This window comes from Tetrahymena thermophila (genome assembly GCF_000189635.1).
Source record: "Tetrahymena thermophila SB210 genomic scaffold scf_8254470, whole genome shotgun sequence".
Taxonomy (NCBI): Eukaryota; Ciliophora; class Oligohymenophorea; order Hymenostomatida; family Tetrahymenidae; genus Tetrahymena; species Tetrahymena thermophila.
The window spans coordinates 142,189-166,426 of NW_002476246.1; the positions used below are offsets into that span (position 1 = coordinate 142,189).

The window sequence follows — 24,238 nt, forward strand, 5'->3', positions numbered from 1 at the left end:
TGATTTTGTTTGCCCTTTTCTTTTCCTTTCTTTTTTATTTTCCTACTTATTTTCAATCTAATTTTTTTCATCAACAATTATTGACAAACCCTTCCGACTTACTATTAAAATTTATTTTCTATTCTATTTATTTATTTATAGATAGATATTCTCTAGCTCGATTTTTTTCTCTTCAAATATGAAACATCCTCATTTTAGTTACATTTTTACTACTAAAACTCTGGAAGCTTCTTACAATTCGATTATATCATTTTATCAGATAGGACTTTAAGAGATTATACTAAGAGTGCTGTATTAGCGTGAATTGTTGAAAATTATTTAAGTTTTAAGAAAAAGCTTAATATATTAACTACCTGGCAATTTAGATATTAACAATTTTAAAGAACATTTAAAACTAACAAAAAAATAAAAAAACGGAACTACAAATTTTAATTTCAATGAATGCTTCATATAGTATAAAATTCGCCAAATTGAATTTCTTATGTATGATAAAACATATAAGTAAATGCCTTATAAAAAACCTAAAAAATTCTGCTAGTTTGTTTGTAATGTAACTAACTTGAAAGCCTTGTAAAATTGCGAAATAATATAGTTCTATTTATAAGTCATGCTAAATATAGAAGAATGAGTTCAATTCATTTTAAAACTAGATTCTTCATTCATTAATTTTATTTTTATATGTAAAAATATTTGTTATTTTATTTCATTATAGATCTTTCCTGCCAATTCCCCCTCATGAAAAGATTTAAAATTCTTTCTGAAATTTTTAAAAATTAGAAACGTGAGTGTGAACGAAAAATTACTAAATTAATATAAATTAATACGCAGAAATGAATATCTATATTAAGTAATCTCAATAAAAAAGTATTCGCAAAATTAAATAAATATCTTGAAATAATACTCAAAAGATATTTTGTCTTCTCTAACAAATGATTTATTATATAATTAATTACAGCTCACATTAGAATTTTAAATTTTGTTTATGCTTATTTGCTTAACTGTTTCTCTATAATTGAATTTAAAACCACAAAAACTTTGCAAAATATAAAGGATAAACTTACATTTATAATTTTAAGAGCTCATATTAAATTTTAAATTTTCACCTGAGATTTATTTTTTAAATTGTAAACACAATAAACAGACACACTAACCTTTGTATTTTTACACAAAGGATAAATTTATTATATAATAATTTAAAACTAATTAATACCATTTGACTAATTGCTTGGCTTAGTTTAACAATTTAGTGATGTAGATTTTTTCCCCCTTTTTAGAAATTAAAATTGAATTTTACTTAAGTGTAGATTTTTCTATTTCTCATTCTGTATTCTCATATGTTACAGCAACCATATCATAAACCTTTTTTTATAAAAATGCCAGAAAAAATTACCTTCTTCCTTTCCTAACCCATGTTATTATTACAAGTCATTCAAAAGGATTTTTGTTGGATCTATTTAGAAAAGTTTTTGCAAAAAAAAATAGCAATATTTTGGCTAGTTTTACTGATTATTGAAATAAAATAAAAAAAATTCATTGATGGATTAATTCTACAACGTATTTAATATAAAAATTATATTTTTTAAACATAAAATTTGAAAAATAAACTAGTTTGCATTTAAAAATAAATATTAATTTAATATCAAAATCAATAAATAAATCAATTCTACTTTTTATTCATAGAAAAAAATATTTTTGAAACATATTTTTAATAAACAAATTAATTTCTTCAATAATTTATAACACGATTAAGATTGATTATCAGTAAAATTAATATTTTAAAATATCAAAAATATTTTTACATTTTTTTCAAATTAAACTAAATCATTAAATATTCTTAAATTTATAATTTAGTTTATTTATTTAAATTAAATTAAATCATTTTTATTATTTAACAAATTATCTAAATAAAATATTTGCTTTTAATAAAATAAAATAATTTCTTTTTAATTATATTATATTAAATAATTAATAAAATATTTAAATCAAATATTTAAAATTGATAATAAATTAAATTATAGTAATTTATTTTATATACAAACAATTTATAAAAATATTGATAATCATTTTGTTTAAGTTGATTTTAAGTCAGCTATTTATTCATTTTATTAATCCATTACTGCTTGGAAAGCCCATTTTTAAAAATCTTATTACTAAAGATCACCAAATATCCAATCGTTGATATCTGCTATTTTCCAACAGTTTAATTCGAAAGACTTTTGCTTATCTTCTTGGCTGTACAATTACTTTTTATCATTATCAAGCAATATATAGGGAGTTTATTATTCGTATTTTCCATCACAAACAAAACAAATCTTATAACCTGCATATTATAAATTTTATTAGCCTTATTATTGCTTAGTATCTTTTTTGATTGAAAGTCTAAGAGTGTTGTATACAAATGCTTCTACTAAAATAGATTTCTTTGTTAATAATTGGTGAGCTTTAAAACCCTCTATGAATAACAACCTTTTCACCAAAAAGTTTTTATTTAAATTATAAATTGAGTGAGATTCGAACTATTTGTTATCCAAGTTATTTGCCAATCCATAAATATAGCTATAACTTGTGAAACATTAAAGAGAAACACTTTGATTATCTGTACCTAATAGCTAAAAGCTCTCTCCCTTTTTGGAAACTTCATCAATCCACTAATTAGTTTTTTCACATAAACTCTTTTTAGTTAATTACTATATAGACTATTTGTCATTCTTACTAATTGCAATTAAATATTTATCTGTCAAATTTTGTAAATTATCTATAACTTATTAATTTTGAATAGCTTTATCCACATATTCAGGAATATTATCTATACTATAGCCTATACCGCTTCTCAAAAAACCACGAGAGCTTGAAGAAAAGCAGAATTAAATTTTACTTTAAAATGCACCAAATTATCTAAATATCATTTTACTCTTTGGTCTTTTTAATAATATAAAATAGTTGATTTTCAACGAATTACTAAATAATATCAATAATAATTAATTTTAATATTTCTACGAATCTTCTAAGATATCTTATTTAAATTGAAAAATTAATAAAATAAAAAATAAATTTTTTTTTTTTATATTATTTAATCAAATTTTATATAACATAAATTAATTTTATTTATTATTTTTTGCTATTATTTTATTTTTTAAAACTAAAATTTGTTAATGATAAACAAAATACTAACAAAATAAATATTTATTTGGATAAATAAATAAATTTTACAATAATATACAATAATTTTAAAGAATTTTAATAGAATAAGTTAGTTAGTTAGTTAATTAGTTGATAAAACAATTTAATTGTTTAAGCATAATCATAAATATCAATTTAATTTCTACGTAGTATATCTTAGTGAAGTTGTATACTCGTTTCTTTTTAATTATTGTAATTAAAATATATTAACTTGATAAAAAATATTACTTTATAACAGGTGCATAAGAGTTATCTTGTTATCCTTGCTAATCGATTTCAGATGGATCTATTAACTTTTATTATTACTTTTTGAGATTTAATCTTTTTGCATGGTAAATGGCAGTTTATTCTTCTTTACGTTTTCTAATTTAAACATGATTTAATAACTAACTAAATATTTGTTTTTGACATCATTTATAATTAATTACTTTGACTAAAATGCAACATTAAATATTAATTTAACAGCTCCTTTACTCTCAGTAGTTAGATTAAATCTATCAATAGCGCTTTATGTATTCTGTTAATAGTTAGTATTTAATATTTATTTAGAGCTTTTTAATTATCTAAAAGATATTTATTTACTTCATCATTTAAAATTGAATTCTAAGCTATTTTTTTTATATCATAAAGCTTAGTTTGTCCTCCTAGGAAAAACTCATGTACTTTTTAGTAAATACTTTAAGCAGGAGCCCAAGCTTTAACAGTTATTTCATGGTATCCTGGTTTTCTTGGAACTTCACAATATGTGTATCCTTAATGATAATTGAAAAAATAACATTGATAAATGCAATTAGAATAATTCATATATTTACCTTAAAGGGTTTTTCTACCCCATGAATCTATTGAACTTAATGTAAGGAATAATATAGGGAATTTGGATAATTCTTCAACTAATATTTGAATAAATATAATTAATTTCTTTAATACTCTAAAATAATTAATAAGATAGATTTACATGTTTATTGTTTAGTTTAAACCTAAATATCAAATGGGAAGCAGAAGTTAGTTATGAGTTCGTTTTAACCATCTTTGTTTTTTAATTAAATAGGAGAAGCTATTTGGGTTATGGATGAGCTAATTAAATATATTTAACAATTATGAAATAGCTAATTAATTAAATTTAGATATTTACAAAAAATTCCAATCCCTTTTCATATCTTCGCTAATGTGTCCTGATAAAATTGGCATATTTTCTTGCAAATCCTCATAATCTGGCTACCAGTGAGGAGGTAAAAAAAACTCCCATTCAATATAACTATAGTGGATAAATAAATAAAATATAGCTGATCGATCCTGTTAATTTATCATTAATTTATACATACAGGTTATCATTGTCAAAGTTAATAGCTTGAGAAATCTCTCCAATAACATTCATTCTAACATCTATTCATTATGATTTTTAAATATATTTAAAATAAATAAATAAATAAATCAAACAATCAATCAATCAATCAATCAATTGGTATTACATCCGTTTCTTTTTGGGGTCTTCTAAAATCCGTCACCTATGAGGTTCGCTCTAACTTCGTTATTGCTATTTTATAAATATATTGAATTTAATTATCATAATTGTATTAAATTCATTTATTTTACCCTATCATTTTTACTACTAATAAATAATCAATATTCACTTATTCCTATTTAAAGTATTTATATACAATTTTTATAATTACTGAATAATTAATATCAAATTTCAAATTTTTATTGTTTGCAAAGATCTAAATAAATAATTAACTAATTTATTTATTAACTAATTAAGAATCCACAAACATCATCAAATTTATTTAAATTAAACATCTACAAATTAAAATTTTTAGATCATTTGTATAAAATTTAAAACCTTTTAAAAGCTTATTGAAAAAAAAATTCTATTTTATCTTTATTCTCAATCTTCTAAATTATAAATAATTCATTATTTAAAACAAATATTAGGAGGTTGAAAGAATGAATATATTTAAATCAAATTTTCAAAGATATCAAATAAAAGTGCAATAAATACTTTTAACATTTGAGGATATTTCAAATAAATAAAAAACTTAACAATCAATCAATAAATTATATTTTTTGTAAAATGTGAATACATAATTTCATAATTTTTTAATGATTAAATTGATATTTCTAATAAATAAAAATCTATAAATACTTCTTTTAAAAATATTTTAGTTTTAAAAAACAATTTAATAATATCTTAAATTAATAATAAATACATTTTTAAATTATATTAAAAGTCCTTTTTTTTTTCTTTCTATTTTTAAATTAGCAAATTTAAAATATTTAATTTAATAGTTTTGAGATTTATGATATTAATTTTATTTGATATTTTGAAATATTTTTAAATTATTTATTTATTTGTTCAGATTTATTTTGTATTAATTTAAAATATTTTTCTTCAAAGTAGTTACCAAATAAATAGTGTATTAGATTTCAGCTACTAAAATATCATTTAATTTATTATAAATATACTAATTTATTAGTTAGATTAAATAAATGAAATTCTAAATTTTTAAGTTTTTAATTCATTGAAAAATAATCCAAGTAGAATTAGATAGTAATTACTATTTTTATTTTTCAACAAATAGAAAATAATTTTTATTTTAAAACCTAATAATTTTTTATAATTTAAGAATTATAATTTATTTTTTTAAGTTATATCAATAAAAACACCTAAAAATAACATTTCAATTTTGAAAATTAAAATATATTTGAAAATTTAAGTTATAAATAATATAAAAATTGATAATTACATTTATATTTACCTAGTATCTGTCAGTCTTTCTAAATCAACTGTTTGCTATTTAAATTGTTAGATTATTATTTATCATTAAAATTTACTGTAAAATCAATATAATTATAGTTTCAAATCCTTTAGCAATTTAATTTCTTGTTTGTTTGCCAAAGATAAATTACTGCTTTATACATACATACAATACTTAGTAAGTTATTATTAATATCAATCATAAATAGCAAAAAAATAAGCAAATAGTAAGTAATTTAGTTAGCTAGTTACTTAGTTAGTTAGATTTTATCATGAGTAGTTCTCCAGGAACTCCAAAGAATTCTGTTTTATCAATAAGTCCATATGGAACTCCAAAAAGCAATTTTAATTAAGTCTACAATGAATAGTTTTTCTATGAAAATTAAATTTTATCATTTTAATCTTGCTAACAAGTTTCGCGTGTTATTGACCACTTAGTGACATGTGGAGCCAATATATTATATGATAAATATTTACTTGAAAGATCGCCTTTTTATGAAGCAGAAGATTTGTGTAGATGGACATATAATATGCTTCTTTAAGACCATCTTAGTCATGATCCAGGGGAAAATTAAGAAAGTATTAAAAATTAACTTACCCAAGAGATGGAACCAGTAAATAAATTTAAGATTTATTGAAATATTTAAATAAGCAAAGCAAAAAGCATTTTAAGTATTTAGTAAAGTTCATTATATAAATCTAAAATGGAGCAAATTATACATTTAAATAAGCATAATAAATTTTGATAATGTTAAAAAATTGTTTTATTATAAAAGCCTAATAAAAAGTTAGATAGCAGATCATGCTTGAGTGCAAAAACTGAGTATAAGATTATATACCCAGAAGTAGAAAATGACGATTAAAGTGAAACAAAAAGTAATTATAGTAGGATTTCATCTATCTCTAAAGTATCCAAAGTAAGTATGCATTTTAAAGTTAATATCTATAATTTAAAATGAATTCATATATCTTTTTTTATAGATCTTAATTATAATACATACAAATTAAAGAAATAGCTAACATTTATAAATATAATTAATTATAAAACATAGACTATCAATTTATATTAAAATGTTTAAAAACTTTTTAAGACTAAAAAAATATTTATTATAAAGCTATACTAAATAAATAAATAGATAAAGGTAAAATGAATTATTTTTAAGTTAAATTTATTTTTTTAAATATAGATTTCAGCAATCAAAAAAATTAAAAAAATTATGACAGCCAGCTAACTCTTAGGATAGTCCATGAACAGTTTAAGTAGATCTGCTCTCCCAAATATTGATAATATAAATGTAGAAGATTAAGAAGGTTAGTAACAAGCATCTCAAAAAAAAGAAGAGTTTTAAGTCGTTTATGTTGGGGATGATGTTGAGTATGAAAGAAAGAAAAAGGAAGAGTAAGATGACCCAATATCAGAAAAGCTAAGAGATTTAAGAGAAAAAAAAGACAAAGAAAGGCAAATTGAGTAAGCAAGAAAGTAAAAAATGCTGTAAGAAGAACTCGAGGTAGATGAGAGAAAAAAAGAATAATAAAGACAACTAAAAAACAAAGAATTTACTTAAGATTATGATGGAAATGTGATCTTTTTGAATAAAAATAGGTAAGAAAATCTGCCTAATGATTTAGCTATCCTTGAAAGTAAAGGCAAACAATAATCTGATATAGTAAAGCCAGTCCCATTAGAGGTAAAATGTTAATTAGAAATAAAATATTTTATAAATAAAAGATTCGTTTAATTAATTAATTATTAACTAAAGTATATGAAAATCAATTCTTACATTACTATTAAATTCATTTTATATTCTTGGAAAATATTGTTTCGTTTTTGAAATTACTAATTTTTTCAATTTTAGTTTATGAGAAAATTTTAATTAAGCATTTATTGAAATTTATTTATTCAAACTAAAAACTCCATCTTAACAAAAAGACGTAAATACTATCTAGCCCTGTCAAACTAGTTAATGAGTTCATAAAAAAGAAGAAAGAAAACCTAAGTGCTGCCATGCTTTAAGAGTTTCATAAATAACCACCTCTGCATGAAGTATTAAATGTAATAAACCAAAGTTTTACCTAATTTATTTGATCCAAAGTTTTTTTTTAAATACAAAATAATACAAAAATGCATAAAATAAGACATTTTTTAACAAACTATAAAGCCTAATGAAGGAGTTAAGGTTTTATTTTAAACTGGTCACAAGAAAATCGGAAGTGAGTTTAAAACGAAAGATAATTAGATGACAAAGAAATAATATGATGAGTTAGTTTCTGAACAACCTAACAGGCCAGTACCGAAGTACATTTAAAATATTCGACAAGCAAAAGTAGACATAAATGATAAAGCAAACTAAATAATTGAGTTATCAGAACATAGTTCACAAAAATCTTCAAATAAATTGAAAAGAAATGTAAAACCTTAATCAGCTGTAAAAATATTTTTTTTTTAATTATTAATCTTCATTTTATGTTTACTCATAGTAAGGTTGAAAAGAAAAAAAGATCCCTTAGAATTTAAAATTAATAGATTGGACTATTTTTAATACATAAAATTAAATTTGTATATTTGAGTATTTTTTTTCAAATCTTTAACTATTTATTAAGCTTTTTTACTGACTGAATTAACTAGGGAATGAATATCATAAATAAAGATGCTTTGCTTATGATGTTGTCTGATGAACCTCCTGTATTAAAGCCTACTTCTAGCTAATTGCTTCCAATCACTGCCAGCAATCGCTCTATTTAATCAGTAAAAAAGGTATAAAAACAAGAAAAAAATGAGAATAAATAGACAGCAGTTGGAGTGTAAATTCAAGATAAAATAAAATTTTACAATTAAAAATAGAACATTAGATAATCGAATGGTAATTAAATCATGATTTTAATTGATAATGTATATATATTTTTTTCTTGTTACAATTTTAATTGTTGCTTGATGACTGTTTTGTGTTTAGTTTAAATAATTTTTAATTACGCATTTAATTAATAGTAATATCACCCTAAATGAGCTAATAAGAGTTAATAAATGAAGACTTATAAGAGTTAGGTTTAAACATTAAAAACGGACAAAAAAGATAATAGTAAAACCTCAATCTGGTAATTGAAAAATTCAATAAATAGATCTTAGAAGATCCAAATTGGGGTATTAGTAAAAAAGAACCAGATTCAATAGAGAGATAGTAATATACCCCTATGAAAATGCCTACTTACTCAAGAGTTCAAAGTGCCAAGGCTATAAGCAGACCAGAATCTGCTATTTCTAAGTATTCTTCATAATTAGATTTTTTTAATTAATAACAAAGACCCTTTTCTGGAAGGCCCACTACTGCAAATACAAATTCTAGATTATCATAAAATAAACATTCATTTTTCAAATAAAAATTAATTTGAATCCATTATATTAAAAAGTAAATAAGTAAATTCCATGTTTTATTTTAAAATTAATAAAATATTATTAAAATTTTAATTCTCTTCGAAATTAAAACTCATTTTATAACATAATGATTAAATTTATTCCTATAATTTCTAATTACTTTTATCCGTTTTTGAATTCTAAGAGTGAAGTCTATAAACACTTTGTAAATTAAAAAATAATCTATTTAATTTATACACTATTTTTCATGTATTTCATTAAAATTTTACAAGTCATAAATATAAAAATTTTACATCGTAAAATTATTTTTTATTTTTCTTTAAATAATAATCATCATTTATATAAAATGAAATTATATATATTCATGGCTTACTTTCTTGATTTGTTTCTCACTCCTATTCTCTTCGTTTTAGAACTAAAAATAAGTAATGCCAACCTTTCATAAAAACGCCTTACTTTTTAATTATTTTTCTTGTTTTTAATGTTTTTTTCTCTTTAATTTTCAACTTAAATTCATTTATATGTTTATAAATAAATAAAGAACAAAAAGTAATACTTTTTAAACAAAAATATACCTAAATAATCATTTAAAAAAGAAAATCTAATGAGAAAACAATTTATTGTGCTCCTTCTTATTTCTTTACTTTTAACCGCTGCTTTAGGAAGAGGTTTAAGAAAGGAAAAACCTATCTAAAAAAGCCATTCTGCTGTTTCAAAAGAAACTGAAATGACTGAAAACACCCCCAAGCTTATTTAAGATGATGAAGAAAATGCAGATGAAGGTGATAATGGAGGTAAATTGACAAAAAATTTAAAATAAACAAATATTTACAATTATTTACTTATAAATTTAAATTTATTTTCATCAGAAAATATTATGATATTTTTAAATAAATCTATAAATCTTTTATTTATTTGAGTTTTACTCATATTTCTCAATGTATTTTCATATTTTTTTAAATTATAAAAAGATGATGAAGAATCTGGCGATTCTGATGATGATAGCGGTGATTCAGATGATGAAGAATCTGGCGATTCAGATGATGAAGAATCTGGTGATTCTGATGATCAAGAATCTGGTGATTCTGATGATGAAGAATCTGGTGATTCTGATGATGAAGAGTCTGGTGATTCTGATGATGAAGAATCTGGCGATTCTGATGATGATAACGGTGATTCAGATGATGATAATGGTGATTCAGACGAAGATAACGGTGATGATGATTCAAACGACGACGATAATGGTGATGATGGTAATTTGTTATTTTATTATTATAGGTACCATAAACTATTATTAATATCCAACCCGTTGTATTTATTTAATACATACATATTTTCTAGATTTATTATTAAAAAAATATTTTTTTTTTGTTTTATTTTAAACGTGTTAATAAAATAAAAATTACAATATATAAACCAATTCAATTAAAATAACAATTTTAAATTTACTTTATCATTAAATTAATTTCTTAACTATAAAATTAGAAAATGGTGATGATGCCGAAGATGGTGATGATGCCGAAGATGGCGATGATGCTGAAGATGGTGATGATGCCGAAGATGGTGATGATGCTGAAGATGGCGATGATGCCGAAGATGGCGATGATGCTGAAGATGGTGATGATGCTGAAGACGGTGATGCTGCCGAAGATGGTGATGATGCTGAAGACGGTGATGATGCCGAAGATGGTGATGATAACGAAGATGCCGAAGATGGTGATGATGCTGAAGATGGTGATGATGCCGAAGATGGTGATGATAACGAAGATGGCGATGATGCCGAAGATGGTGATGATGCTGAAGACGGTGATGATGCCGAAGATGGTGATGATAACGAAGATGCCGAAGATGGTGATGATGCTGAAGACGGTGATGATGCTGAAGATGGTGATGATGCCGAAGATGGTGATGATAACGAAGATGGTGATGATAATGAAGATGGCGATGATGAAGAAGCTTAAGATTAAAGTGAACTTATCCAAAAAAATAAGAAATAACAAGTATTAGATAGTAATTGAAATGAATGATATGGCTCTTAATTATGAGAAAAGCTATGTATAAATTAAATAATATTATAAAGATATTATTTATTGACTATTTTTATTACATGAATACTTTGTACTTACTGTCAAATTTAATAAAAAAAGAAATACTACAAAAAAGATAATTTATATTTATTTGAAATAAATCAATTTAATTCTAATATTAAAGTTTTGTTATACAATATTACAAAAATAAATTTAAAAAAAACAGCAACAGAATTATTAAAATGTGTATTTTATATAAAAAAATAAATCTAATTTATTAATTCAGATAAAAAATGATTATGTGAAATTCTATTTCAAAGTTATAAAGCTAAGAAATTATAAATTTTAAAATGATTTTTTTATTTTATTATTCATTTTGAATTAATTTAAAATATTATAATGGATATTTTTATTGATTTATAAATTGGTAATAAAAATATTATCTCAATAGATTGTTTTTAAAAAGTAAATTTGAAAAAATAATGATAAGAAATGAATAGCAAATCAAACAAGCAAGCACGCTAATAATACCAATTAGTAAATAATTTGGAATTAATTTATTAAGTTTTTAAAGAAAATTTGAAAAGTATTAAACATAGTATTTAAACAGAACTCTAATGTTTATTAAAGATAGATAGATAGAATATTTATATAGATGAAATAAAAGAGACTGGTTTTTTACTTATTAATTAATTATCATATAAATAAATCATTCTTTAATATTTGATTAGAAAAAATAATATAGAACATTTTAAATTGAAAAAAGTTAAATAAAAAAGCAATATTAGCATCAATATAATTTAGCCTATTTACTAATGAGTTAGGAAGAAGAAGAAAAGAAGCAAGACACTTAAGTAGAAAGCCAAACAAGTTAAGAAAAATAAAGAAATTTTTTGAGAAAGCAACACGAAGAGTACTTGCTATCTTTAGAAAAGTCAAAAGACTTAGATTCAATAGGTTACTATCTTACAGAACACTTACGTATTGGAGGTGCTTATTGGAGTCTAAATGCTTTAGCTTGTTTAGGTATTAAGCTACCTTAAGAAAAAGTAGATAAGTTAGTCAAGTGGATTTTAAGTTGCTAAAATGAGGATGGTGGCTTTGGTGGAAACACTCAGCACGATTCTCATATAACTTCGACTCATTATGCAATTTTGACATTGATTATTTTTGAGGAATTAAATAAGGTCGATATTGACAAAGTTGTAGGGTATATCAAATCTCTTCAGAAAGAGGATGGAAGTTTTATGGGTGATACATGGGGAGAGGTCGATACTAGATTTTCTTATTGCGCTTTAAGCAGTTTAGCTCTATTTAATAGGTTAAATGAAATTAATGTATAGAAAGCAGCTGAATATGTATTGAGATGCAGAAATTTCGATGGTGCATTTGGAGGTAGTCCAGATGCAGAAAGCCATGGAGCTTATATATTTACAGGAGTTGGGGCTTTAACAATAGCTGGATATTTAGACGCTTTTGACAAAGACTAGCTGGGATTTTGGCTCTCTGAGAGGCAGACAAGTAAGGGAGGCTTTAATGGTAGACCAGAAAAATTAGCAGATGTTTGTTACTCTTGGTGGATTTATTCAAGTTTTAGAATGATTTAAAGAGTTAATTGGATAGATTGCTAAGGACTTGAGAATTTCATTCTCGATTGTCAAGACTCTGAAGGAGGTATTGCAGATAGACCAGAGAATTGTGTAGACGTTTTCCACACATTCTTTGGAATAGCAGCTTTGAGTCTTCTCAATTAATAAAAATATGATTTAGTTCCCATAGATCCTACATTTGCTCTACCTAAACCACTTTTATTAAAAAACTTCCCTCATCTTTCTCATATTGTGAATACTTTGTGATGAATGAATGAACAACAGAAAGATATTAATAAATGAATAAATTACTATTTTAATAAATTCAAAAGCAAACAGCAATAAAAATAAACATATAAATATTATTTATATTAAATTACAAAATATCTATCTATCTATTTATCAATATATCTATTATTTCTTTTTTCTTATGTAATATTTGTTTGTTTCTCTTCTAAAAATAATCAAACTAAACTAAACTAAATTAAACTAAACTCAAAAGATAAAAAATATTAAAATTTATATTAACTTCTATTAAGGCTAACAAAAAATAAGCAATAAGTTTTTTATCATTATAATTTTAAAATGTTTTATTTCCAAAAATTTTATCAAAATATAAAAATGAAATTTGATGATATAAAAAATTTAATTTTATTATGAATAACTATTTAAAGTAGTATTAAAAAGAAATATACAAATAAAAATAGTTAATATATTTCATTTTTTCAAGCAAGATAATAAAATGTTATAACCATTAGAATATTTCTTTATATCTAAGGCTATAATAAGATAAATAATATAAAAAACGATAATACTCAAAATAATTAGCTAAAGAAATATCCTAAAAGAATTTAAATTTTTATTTTTATCAAACTGCTAATTTAAATATAAAAAAATAAGGTAAAAATAAGTATTTGGTTTAAGTTTAAAAATCAAAGTGTTAGCTGACAAAGTTAAAAATAGAAAATATAAAATAATTTCAATAAATAAAATTTTGTTTTATAGTATTAGATCACAAAATTATTTGATGAATTAAATATATTTTTATTTTTTTTAATGATTTTAGCAAGTTTTCAAAAATGAAAGAGAATATCTACATTTTTTACACAAAAAGAGCATTCATTCTATCTTTATGATGATATTATTTTAATTGATTTTATATCAGGATAATCAACATTTTGATATATTAACTTAAATATATACCTTATTTTTAATTATTAAATAAAAGATTTTCTATTATGCAAATTAACTAAAACTGAAATAAAAAATTCCAGATAAAATATTAAAAAAATAAACGATTATTATTTGCAAATAAAAATTTATTTATTTTTATATTCAAATAATTTATATAAGTCTTTTTATATTTATTTTTTATATTATTAAATTAATATTTTAAAACTACAAAAAAAGTTTTATGAAAAAAATAAATAAATAAATTTACTAAGTATTAAAAATTTAGTTTATTAACTTTTATATTCAATCTTGTTCAATTATTTAATTTAATCATAGCTTTAAAAATGAGTAAGTTAAGAACATGGTTGATATATTTATATACCATACTAACTAGCACACATATTTATATTTTATTAAGTTATTTAATTTATTTTTTGGTTGATATATTACTTTTATTTTTTCAAGATAAGAATTTTTTTTGATGGAACTCTTTAAAGAAATGTTCGTAATTAAACTTTTCAATAGAGTCAACTCCAATTTCTTTTAAGAAAGAGTTAGTTTCAATAGGAGGTAATTATTTCAATTTGTCTGTAATTGAAAGATAAGGCTAGCTTTAAAGTATGTTTTTAGAGTACTTTTCAAAGTTTTAAATTGATTCATTGGGCTCAGCAAAACTGTAAATACTTCTACCTACAAAAAGTTTAAAAAATGTTTCAATATTTCTAATGTGAGGAGCTACAACAAAATCGACAAAGCTCAACTAATTGCCGTTGAAGTAGCTCTATGGATTATTCTTAATTCTATCTTCAAGGCCTGATTTTTATGTAAAGAATTTGATGTTATTTAAAATTTCTTGAGCTTGTTTCTCGATTCCTTCTTAATTATTAGCTTTCTTTAAGCCAAACAGAGGAAAAACTTTGCTTGCAACATTTTAGTCAAAGTAGTTAGCCCAAATTCTACTCTCAGCTTTGGCAAAATCGTCTTTGGGGAAGACACCACCAAAATGATCTCCCAAAAATTCTAAAAGTATCAAGCTTTCATAAACAACCTATTTATAATTAATTAATTATATGTGATTAATATTAAAATAATCATTTAAGATGTATTAAAATAAGTTTTTCAAATTAAAAAGTTAAAAAATAAATAAATAAATAACAAGCATACCTTTCCATCGATTTGAATTGAAGGTAGTTTTCCAAAAGGATTTATTTTGAGATAGGCTTCTTCTTTTTAAGCTCCAGCGTGCAAATCAATATGAACGAATTCATAATCTATCTTCAAAGCCTCTAAAGCGAATCTGACTCTTTAGGCAAAAGGGCAAATTAAGTAACCGTAGAAGATTAATTTGGACATTATAGATAGATAGATAGATAGATAGATAGATAGCTATTTATGTTTGGCGTTTTATTTTATTTATTTTATTTGTTTTGTATATTTTAATTAATTATCTTTGCAAGGTGATAAATAATTCATATTATTTAACAAAAACTAAATTCTTCTAGAAATCTTCTTTTGTGAAATTTTAAGTATAACTTTAAAAAAAGATAGTAAAAACTGATATAGTACTAACTAGTCAAGATTTCTGATCACTTACTTACAAAAAATAAGAATTTACATTTTAAAATCAGCCAAATCTTTTTAAAATTTTAACATACAAAAATCCTTTGATTTTGTATGGTTATTAGATAATATTATTTTACTCATTTAAATGAAAATAAATATTTATATAAAAAAATAATTAATAATTGTCAATCATATTGTAAAAAAAATAAAGCCAAAGATATAAATAAAATATAAAATAAAAGCTAATTAGCTATTTATAAAGCTATTTGCATAGCTGCTATAAGAAAATAATTAAATTTTAATTTAAAATGTTATATCATTCGTTATCAAGTATATCAACTAATTTAAGGTTTATTTTAAAAAATTCTAAATAAATAAATATCTTGTTAAAACTTTATCTAATAAGGTTTATTTATAATCTTTTTAATTGCTTAATTATTAATAAGCTTTAAATAAATATAATTAGCAATTTTAAAGAATGGTATTAATAAATTCAACTCAATTAATTAAATAAAATATTTTTCTAATAAAAATGATATTAATTTATTTATATCTTATTTTGAAAATAATGAAAAGCAAGCTTCATACCTATGAATAAATTCATCTAAAATTTATTATACTTTCACAAACAAATTAATTTCTAATATTATTTAATTACCTTTATATTAAATAAATCTAGCCAGTAAGATTATTCTTTATTAGTAAATTATACTGTGTCTAAGTGTAAAATTTTTTATTTTATGTTATTACTTGATCATTTTAAGTAATTTCAATCAATATATATCTTTCAACCATTTATAAAAAAATTTAGACTAAATTACTGACCTTCTAATTAACTAATTACGATCCCTCTTTTTTATTTTTAAATAAATCTAATAATTCTTTGATTATATTAAACAAGCAATAAAATTACATTTATTGTGAAAGGAAATATTCTTTTACTAAAATTATAAAATAATAAATAAACTTTTTTAAAATTAATTTACTTTGAAATACTAAGAAAATATTTTTCAATTTCAAAATATACTATGTAAATAAGTAAATCAAAATTTAATTTCCCACATAAATAATAAATCGACCACTTCTGGAATATTGATATTTTTTACTTTTAAAAAATTATTTGATGGTTTTAAGTAATTAATTTTGTGTTATATTTAATATTTTAGGATAAAATAAATTTTTTAAAAAAATACTTATCATTAAATAATTTAAAGAACTTATGGTTTTATTTTTCTTAAGCATTTAAAATTATTTATTAAAATTACTCATTATCGTATTTTTAATTTGTATTTATAAAAATAATAAAGAACTGGTATAGTTTATATGAAACAATCAAATATACATCTTGAAAAGAAACTAAGGAAGAATAAATTAATAAAAAAATGAATAAATTAATGGAAATATTTATATCAAAATTTAGTAGATTAAATATTTATTTTTATAATTTATAAAATCATTTATTTTTAACTAAATATTTTTGTCATTAGTTTGAAAATATTTGAATCTATTCAAGCTTTTTATCATATTTACTTTCGTTATCTGGTTCTACTCTTTTAGGCTTTTCTGTCCAATCTCTTGGTAAATATTTAGGCTACATTGTTTTAATGAAATACTAACGCCACATAAGAACAAATTCAGTAAGATCTTTTAAGTTTTTAAGTTATTCTACTACATATTTACCATGCTAATTCTTAAAATCATTACATGAATTCTCTTTACCAATTTTTTTAAAGTTATCAATTTCCAAGCAATATGATATAAACTTATCATTAATCTTAATTTAATTTTACTTGTTAATTCCAAAATAAGAATCAGGGTGAATATCTATCTTTTATTGAATATCCTTTAACTCTATAAAATCCTAATAGTTCTATCTAATTATTGATTTTAGTTTCTTCTTATTCTCTTTGGGCATATGAGACTTATTTTTCTGGAAAGACCTAGCACTCCTGCTCAATCTTTAGATAACGTCTTACACCACTGAAGCATACTACAAACTAATTTTATCAACTTGATATTACTAACAAATTTCGTCAATCTTTTTATCACAGTAAGTTCCTGCTCTTTGATGGCAATTCATACACAAAAGCAGTATATCCTAAGATCTATGACTCTTCAAACTAATTTTTTTATATTCAAAAATTTATTTTAATTTTATTTGATTTGTAAAATATATTTCATGTTTGAATAGTCCTTCATTAAACTATTGAATACTTTCAATTATTTTTTTTATTTTCAATTAAAATTTAAAGTTCTAAGTACTGTAATTATTCTAGTTTTAGCCCTTCCATTTTCTTTAAATTTTAAAATTTAATGGCTTGTTTAGCCTTTATAGATAAAAAATTAGGAGGGTTCATGGAGGAGGGAAGTGTATAAAAATTACAGTATTTCTAAATTTAATTAATATAATTTTTAATTAAATAAAACCTCATTGCAAATAATTTATTAAAGGTGAAACAAAAATTTTTGTGAAATTGATTTGTTACATATCTGGAAAATGACGCCTATAGAGAGATGGAATAACGTAAAATTTAGCAAATTTTTCTGTAGAACCACAGACAACACATTTGTTTTCTCTTTCTGTTACATAATAGTAATTGTTTTCAAAGATCTTCTAATCCTCCAAATCAAAATTTCCCTTTCCACTTGGCTAGAAGTTAAGTTTGATAACTGTAGGATTTTCGCTTACAAGATGAGCTAACCCTTTCTTAAGATACCATTAAATTTTTTTACTGTTACAGTTACATAATTGCTGTCCATCTGGTGAAAGTATTTAGCAGTTTTCGTAAGGTACAGTCTTCATCGAGTATTTTTCTTAGAATGTCTTATTTTTCCTCTCAATTCTTTGCTGAAGGATATGCATTTTATTTTTAATTGGTATGCATAGCAATTCGTATTTCTCAATAATTTTATCTAATTCAATTGTGTGTCTATTTAGAATTGAAATTATTTTCTCCTTATTTGAATTCAAGAAATCTTAAGAATGCTTTTCAGTAAATTAGTCTTAGTTTTGAATTTCGTATACACTTTTTAATTTATATTATATTTCATCAAAGGTAGAATAAGCTATTTGCAGCAATGATTCTTCTGTTAAAACACTTTGAATATATCTATTTTACTATTCAGAGTAACTCTCTCTCAATTCTGCAAGTTCTAAGAAAATTATATTAAGAATTTTCCATTCTGTTGTACTCTTAAGCCCAGCTCCAATACTATTAACCTAAATTTTAGATTACTTTTCGAAAGCTTAGAAGTAAAATAACTCATCAAATGGCTTTTTCTCATATTTTTTAGATGTAGCTTTCTGCATTTTGTAAAGAAGTTCTAGTGTTCTTTAGAAATCCAGTCTTTTGATCATTTCGTGAAGTAGCTCGTATCTTATTTTTATTAAGAAATGAGAGTCGAGAGCTGCATAATTTAATTATTCTTCACTTAGTGGGCGATCAGACCATTCTGAAAGCTAATTTTTATCAACAATTAAAAATAGAAGTTAATAAAACAAATAAACAAATAAAGAAATTCTACTTAAAGTTATTTCTTCTCTTTCTTTTCAAGAGTATAGTCGCAGTATTTTTAAAGAAGATAAGTTAAAGACCAGCTTTCATCCTTATTTAAAAATATTGCAGCAGTTTAAATATCAAAATAGTTAGATATTAAAATATCATAGTCTCTTTATAGCCATACGATATCAGTTTATCCTGCATAAAAAATTTTAATTATATTTTTATCCAGGAATATTTACTCAATCTCTGACTTAATATATTATTTGTCATTTATTGAGAGTAAATCAATCAGATAATCTTTCTCTTCAGTAGATATTTAAATTAAACAAAGAAAGGCCTAATAAGTCTGCATGAAGCTCTATTCTGTATCAACTCCTTTTATAATTAATAAATAAATAAATATATAAATATTTTTAATGATTTATTGAATGATTGGTAAAAAAAATTTTTAAATAATACCTATTTTGTTAAACTGTTTGATCTCTTAAATGCATTCGCGGAGTTGCTCTTTTGTTTAAACTAAAATATATTAACCATTATAAAATGGTTTAGTTTCACAATAGTTTGAATTTACGAAGTCTTATATATTATACTTATTTTTAACACTCATTTTTTTAGAAATTCAAAAAAAATCTATATATTTATTAGTATCCTATCAATCAATTAACTATTCAATTTTGTTAATCAAATTGTAAAGTGTATACCTCAGATTTTATATTCTTAAATTTTTTATTAATTTAATTATATATTTACTTATAGACACTTTTTATCAGATTTTTCGAAAGAAAATGTCAATAATTCTATTTTATTTTGCAAAAGAATATTAGAGATTTCTAATTGCTAGAATCAGGAATTTATTTTTAGAGTTATTTTAATGTAAATTATTTTAGTTATCATTTTTGAATACTCTTAATTGTAAATAGATTAATAAAAATATCAAAATTTAATTTGTTAATTTAATGTTAAGGAGGTATTTTAAATGTGATTTTTATAAAAATTATTTTATTAAAATTAAAAATTTATCTTAATTTTTTAAAAAATTTAATTTAAAGCAGCTTAGTTAAAATTGAAACATTTAAAAAAAAAAAAATTTGAATACAATAATCTAAAATTTTATAATTAATAGATAAAATCATTTACATAAATCACAAATACAGCTAATAAACTCGAATTAGATTTGAAAAATGTAAGATGATTCACAAGAATTTAATTATGTTTTTAGTAAAAATTAATCATATTTATTTTTATGAGTACAATAAAGTATAAAAATATACTGAGAAACTGATATATCAAACAAAGAATAAATAAATTGCATTTCAATGGTAATATAATTTTAATATTTATATATTTAAAGGATTGATAGTTAATATGTTTTCACAAGCTTTATTATTCAAATTAAAAATGTTTTTAACTTAAATTTTCTGCAATTTGAGTATTTATTCTTAATAATTTGGTTGAAAATTTTTGAGAAATAATCTAGAATTTCAATAAAGAAAGAAATTAATTTGTTACTTCTAGAAGATTAAATAATTTTGTTATAAGCTTTAGAATTATTCTTTTTAGATTAATATTAAAATGTCTACCATCTAGAAATTTATTAATTTGTTGATTTATGTTTGTACTAAATTATATTTTATCAGATAATTGGTTTTAGTTTTCTATAAGAATAGATTAATGAATATGTGATTCAAAAGGCTAATAAAATCTGCAAATAACTGATTATTTTTAAAAACATATCTATCTATTAATTAATATTAGATAATAAGGAGAACTACTATAATTTATTCATATGAAAAATTACACAATTAAAGAGTTTTAACAATATAATCACAGTGTATTAAATCCCTTTTAGCCTGAAAAGTATATTTTGATAGATACTTTAAATAAGCTGCAGGATTTAATTCCAATACTTTTAGAATAAACTAGGTTAGGTAACTTTTCAAATTTATTTATTTTTACATTGTTTATGTAAATTATTTATAATATACAGGAATAGATACAGAATAGAGCTTTGCCAAGACCTATGAAGGATTTTTATGCTTGATACAAATTTCAACTGATTAAAATGACTATCTGATAGATGTTTTAGGCATCAACAGCAAATAAGGAATTAATGAGTGTCTTTCTAAAGTTTTTTTGTGCAAAGACATTATTAAAATTTTTTATGCTGGATAATAAGATATTTTATGGCTTAAGAGAGATTTTGATTTATCAGTAGTAAATTACTTCGATGTAAAAGAATGTGCAAGCTTCCTAAAAAAATCTGATGATAATTCACTTATTTAGCTGATTGATCGCTATTGCAATTACAAATTAGATAAGCAAAAGAAAAAAGAGCTATAAGTAAATAAATCAGTATTTATTTATATATATTTTTATTTTATTTATTTTCCAAAAGGTTTCAGAGTGGTCAAATAGACCTTTAAGCAAAGAATAGTTAGACTATGCTGCTTTGGATTCTCATTACTTAATAAAAATTAGATATGAACTGTTGTGTGAGACTATATAAAGTGTCGGTTTTAAGAGAACTATTGAAGTCATTAACTAAATGCAGTAATAAACTTTAAAGAAATATGAAAAGAAGAAGTTTGATTATTAGTACTTTTTTGATTTATTTTAGAAATAATTTAAGCATTAAGAGTTATATGCATCATAAATTGACAAGTAATCAGAAGTATACAGAATAATAAACGTAATATATTGTAGAATAGCCAAACTTAAAAATGAATATTCATAATTAAATAACTTAAATGCTAATAATTTGTTATTGGAACCTTCGCTTTTAGAACTAGCTTTTAAAATTTATGATTTAAACAGTAATAAACTTGCTTTGTTGGAAGATTTAGACTTATAAACATTCTAAAATATCAAATATCCCCAATCGCTTATATTTTTGTAAAGCTAAAGGGAGAAAATCATGTTAATTTTGAATTCATGGAATTAGAGTGAAGAAAAAAACAATTTATTATAAGAGTATGATAAATATGGATAAAAAAAGGCTAGCAGTCACACTGAAAAAGAAGAAAGGAAGCAGAAGAGAGCATAATAATTTGAGGAGTAGTTCTGCTTGAAAAAAGAACCATACGGAAATTGCTAAATTCTATCACCACTAGGTTTGAAACTTTGCAATTGTGATGAAAAAAAAGTTAAATGGTATCTCAATAAAGGACTAGCTACTTTAGTCAGTAGAGAGCCTTACACAATTATAAAATTAAATTTTTAGCCTAATGGAAAGAATCATGAAGAATTAGAACAAGAAATTCATTTGAATGAAAACCAATTTTATGCAAGCAAGAGAGAAACTGTTTGTGTAGTCTGTGGAAAAGATGAAAAATTCACTAAATATCATGTTATTCCCTCTATATACAGAACTCATTTTCCAAATAAGTAAATTTCATTTCCTTTCTCATAAAATATAAAATAGTTCGATGCATTAAAATAAAATTAAATAGATACAAAAGCCATAGATCTCATGACATTTTGTTATTATGTGTGAAATGTCACCAGAAAGCAGGAAAAAACGCAGATTTGTTAAAAGATTAACTATTGCAGTAATATAAAATAGAAAAACAGCAGTATTTTAAATAGCAAAGCTTAAAATATATGGCTTAAAGAATGTATGCTAGTACTAAGTCATACTTAAAAAGCAAAGAAAAAATGAATAAAGAAAATAGATAAAAGTGTAAAGAAAACATTAGACAATATTTCGACGAATTGCTCAAAACACCTGATATTTAAAATAAGTTTCCTTAGTTAAAGGACAAACAATTTAAAGTCTCAACCACTGGAAAAATTAAAATTGATGAAGAATTTAGGAGTTTCTTTTCTAATTTAGAAAAAGACTCTAAAAATATTAAAGATGAAGAAAAACAAAATGAGAGAATTTGGGCTGGATAAAAAGTAGTTGAAAATTTGAAAACAGAAGATGACATTATTTTATTCATAAAAATGTGGAGACAGCACTTTTTAGATGTTATGCAACCAAAATATTTACCATTTGGATGGAATGTCAATCATAAATTTACAAGAGATTTTGGTAAAGAGTCTGTTTTCAATTAAATTGAAGGTAATCAAACAGAAGATATCTCCTAACAAAGCCATATAACTGTTTCTGAAGGAATAAATTAGCAACCATGACTAAAAATGTCCTTTTAGTTATTCCTTTATTAAAAATAAAAATTAAATAATAAAAATTTTGAAATTAAAATGTAAAGTTATTTGTAAAATTTTATAATTATTTTCAATTAAAAACTAAAAAAATAAGTTTTATAAATGAGGAACTTAAAATGTTATTTTGGATTTTAAATTTTTAACCCTTGATAAATAAGTTTAATCTGTGATATTTTTATACAAAAATATTTTTAGTAAATTAGTTTTAGGATTTTCATTTTTAACAATAAATAATTTTAAAAAAAATAATTATTTTAGCTTTTAAAAATTAAGTTAATTTTTAATATTTATAAATTTAATTTCTCCGATTTACAAATTTTACTTGAAGTCTTTCTCTTTATCATTTAGATTCTTGGACTTCTTAAAAACTTTCATTAAAATCATGTTATCCATCCTCTATATTTTATAAATTTAAAATTCAAATGCAATCAAAAAAGAAATTATCTAAATTGAAAAAATAAATATTATTTGTGAGAAAATAAGGAAGTATTTAAGTAAATATGGTTGTTATACAATTTATTATATTTTTTTCTTTGGTTATTTATTACATTTTGTAATTAAAGATAAACTAGAAAGCCTTTTTATAAAATAAATATTTCTTTCTCTTTAAATTTTTTCTAAAATTAGATTCAGATAAAAATTTTGATAAATTTTATAGACAAGCAAATAATTTTGTATCAATAACAGAATATGAAGTTAAATTTCAATTAAAAATAAAAATAAAATGAAAAAAATTAGCTTAAAAATAATTTTTAATCTAAGAAATTTTAAGGAATTAAATTTTAATATATTTATTATATTGTAAAAAAATATATATTAAACTATATACATATATATATATACATACACATTCTAAATAATATAATCTTTTTGTTCTAACTCCAACAAAATTTATTTTTGATTGATTT

At 22.1% G+C, this 24,238-nt stretch overlaps 7 protein-coding genes across 7 annotated transcripts; 4 read left to right on the plus strand and 3 right to left on the minus strand. All coding sequences in view use genetic code 6, as the record gives it.

The window, feature by feature from the left end:
- Positions 1 to 2,793: 2,793 nt before the first annotated feature.
- On the minus strand, positions 2,794 to 4,781 carry TTHERM_00630490 (ciliary basal body-associated B9 protein; the record flags this gene model as incomplete). Its single annotated transcript, XM_001022773.2, has 9 exons — positions 2,794 to 3,359; positions 3,409 to 3,543; positions 3,609 to 3,932; positions 3,993 to 4,070; positions 4,136 to 4,254; positions 4,313 to 4,435; positions 4,503 to 4,563; positions 4,650 to 4,714; positions 4,774 to 4,781. 9 exons carry the CDS (start codon positions 4,779 to 4,781, stop codon positions 2,794 to 2,796), a joined length of 1,479 nt encoding a protein of 492 aa, XP_001022773.2.
- Positions 4,782 to 6,207: 1,426 nt separating this feature from the next.
- Positions 6,208 to 9,322, plus strand: TTHERM_00630480 (hypothetical protein; the record flags this gene model as incomplete). Its single annotated transcript, XM_001022772.2, has 7 exons — positions 6,208 to 6,549; positions 6,712 to 6,852; positions 7,123 to 7,623; positions 7,866 to 7,988; positions 8,095 to 8,361; positions 8,562 to 8,796; positions 8,922 to 9,322. The coding sequence occupies 7 exons, from the start codon at positions 6,208 to 6,210 to the stop codon at positions 9,320 to 9,322; spliced, it is 2,010 nt and encodes a 669-aa protein (XP_001022772.2).
- A 587-nt stretch (positions 9,323 to 9,909) lies between these two features.
- Positions 9,910 to 11,323, plus strand: TTHERM_00630470 (transmembrane protein, putative; the record flags this gene model as incomplete). Its single annotated transcript, XM_001022771.3, has 3 exons — positions 9,910 to 10,099; positions 10,277 to 10,558; positions 10,791 to 11,323. The coding sequence occupies 3 exons, from the start codon at positions 9,910 to 9,912 to the stop codon at positions 11,321 to 11,323; spliced, it is 1,005 nt and encodes a 334-aa protein (XP_001022771.2).
- An 824-nt stretch (positions 11,324 to 12,147) lies between these two features.
- TTHERM_00630460 (prenyltransferase and squalene oxidase repeat protein) lies at positions 12,148 to 13,188 on the plus strand (the record flags this gene model as incomplete). Its single annotated transcript, XM_001022770.3, has 1 exon — positions 12,148 to 13,188. The coding sequence occupies one exon, from the start codon at positions 12,148 to 12,150 to the stop codon at positions 13,186 to 13,188; it is 1,041 nt and encodes a 346-aa protein (XP_001022770.1).
- Positions 13,189 to 14,554: 1,366 nt separating this feature from the next.
- Positions 14,555 to 15,447, minus strand: TTHERM_00630450 (glutathione S-transferase, amine-terminal domain protein; the record flags this gene model as incomplete). The annotated part of the gene is made up of 2 exons (XM_001022769.3): positions 14,555 to 15,142; positions 15,259 to 15,447. The coding sequence occupies 2 exons, from the start codon at positions 15,445 to 15,447 to the stop codon at positions 14,555 to 14,557; spliced, it is 777 nt and encodes a 258-aa protein (XP_001022769.1).
- A 1,690-nt stretch (positions 15,448 to 17,137) lies between these two features.
- On the minus strand, positions 17,138 to 19,770 carry TTHERM_00630440 (3'-5' exonuclease; the record flags this gene model as incomplete). The annotated part of the gene is made up of 4 exons (XM_001022768.2): positions 17,138 to 17,777; positions 18,144 to 19,117; positions 19,183 to 19,535; positions 19,620 to 19,770. The coding sequence occupies 4 exons, from the start codon at positions 19,768 to 19,770 to the stop codon at positions 17,138 to 17,140; spliced, it is 2,118 nt and encodes a 705-aa protein (XP_001022768.2).
- A 1,179-nt stretch (positions 19,771 to 20,949) lies between these two features.
- Positions 20,950 to 23,297, plus strand: TTHERM_00630430 (3'-5' exonuclease; the record flags this gene model as incomplete). Its single annotated transcript, XM_001022767.1, has 4 exons — positions 20,950 to 21,091; positions 21,151 to 21,503; positions 21,559 to 22,547; positions 22,613 to 23,297. 4 exons carry the CDS (start codon positions 20,950 to 20,952, stop codon positions 23,295 to 23,297), a joined length of 2,169 nt encoding a protein of 722 aa, XP_001022767.1.
- Positions 23,298 to 24,238: the final 941 nt, after the last annotated feature.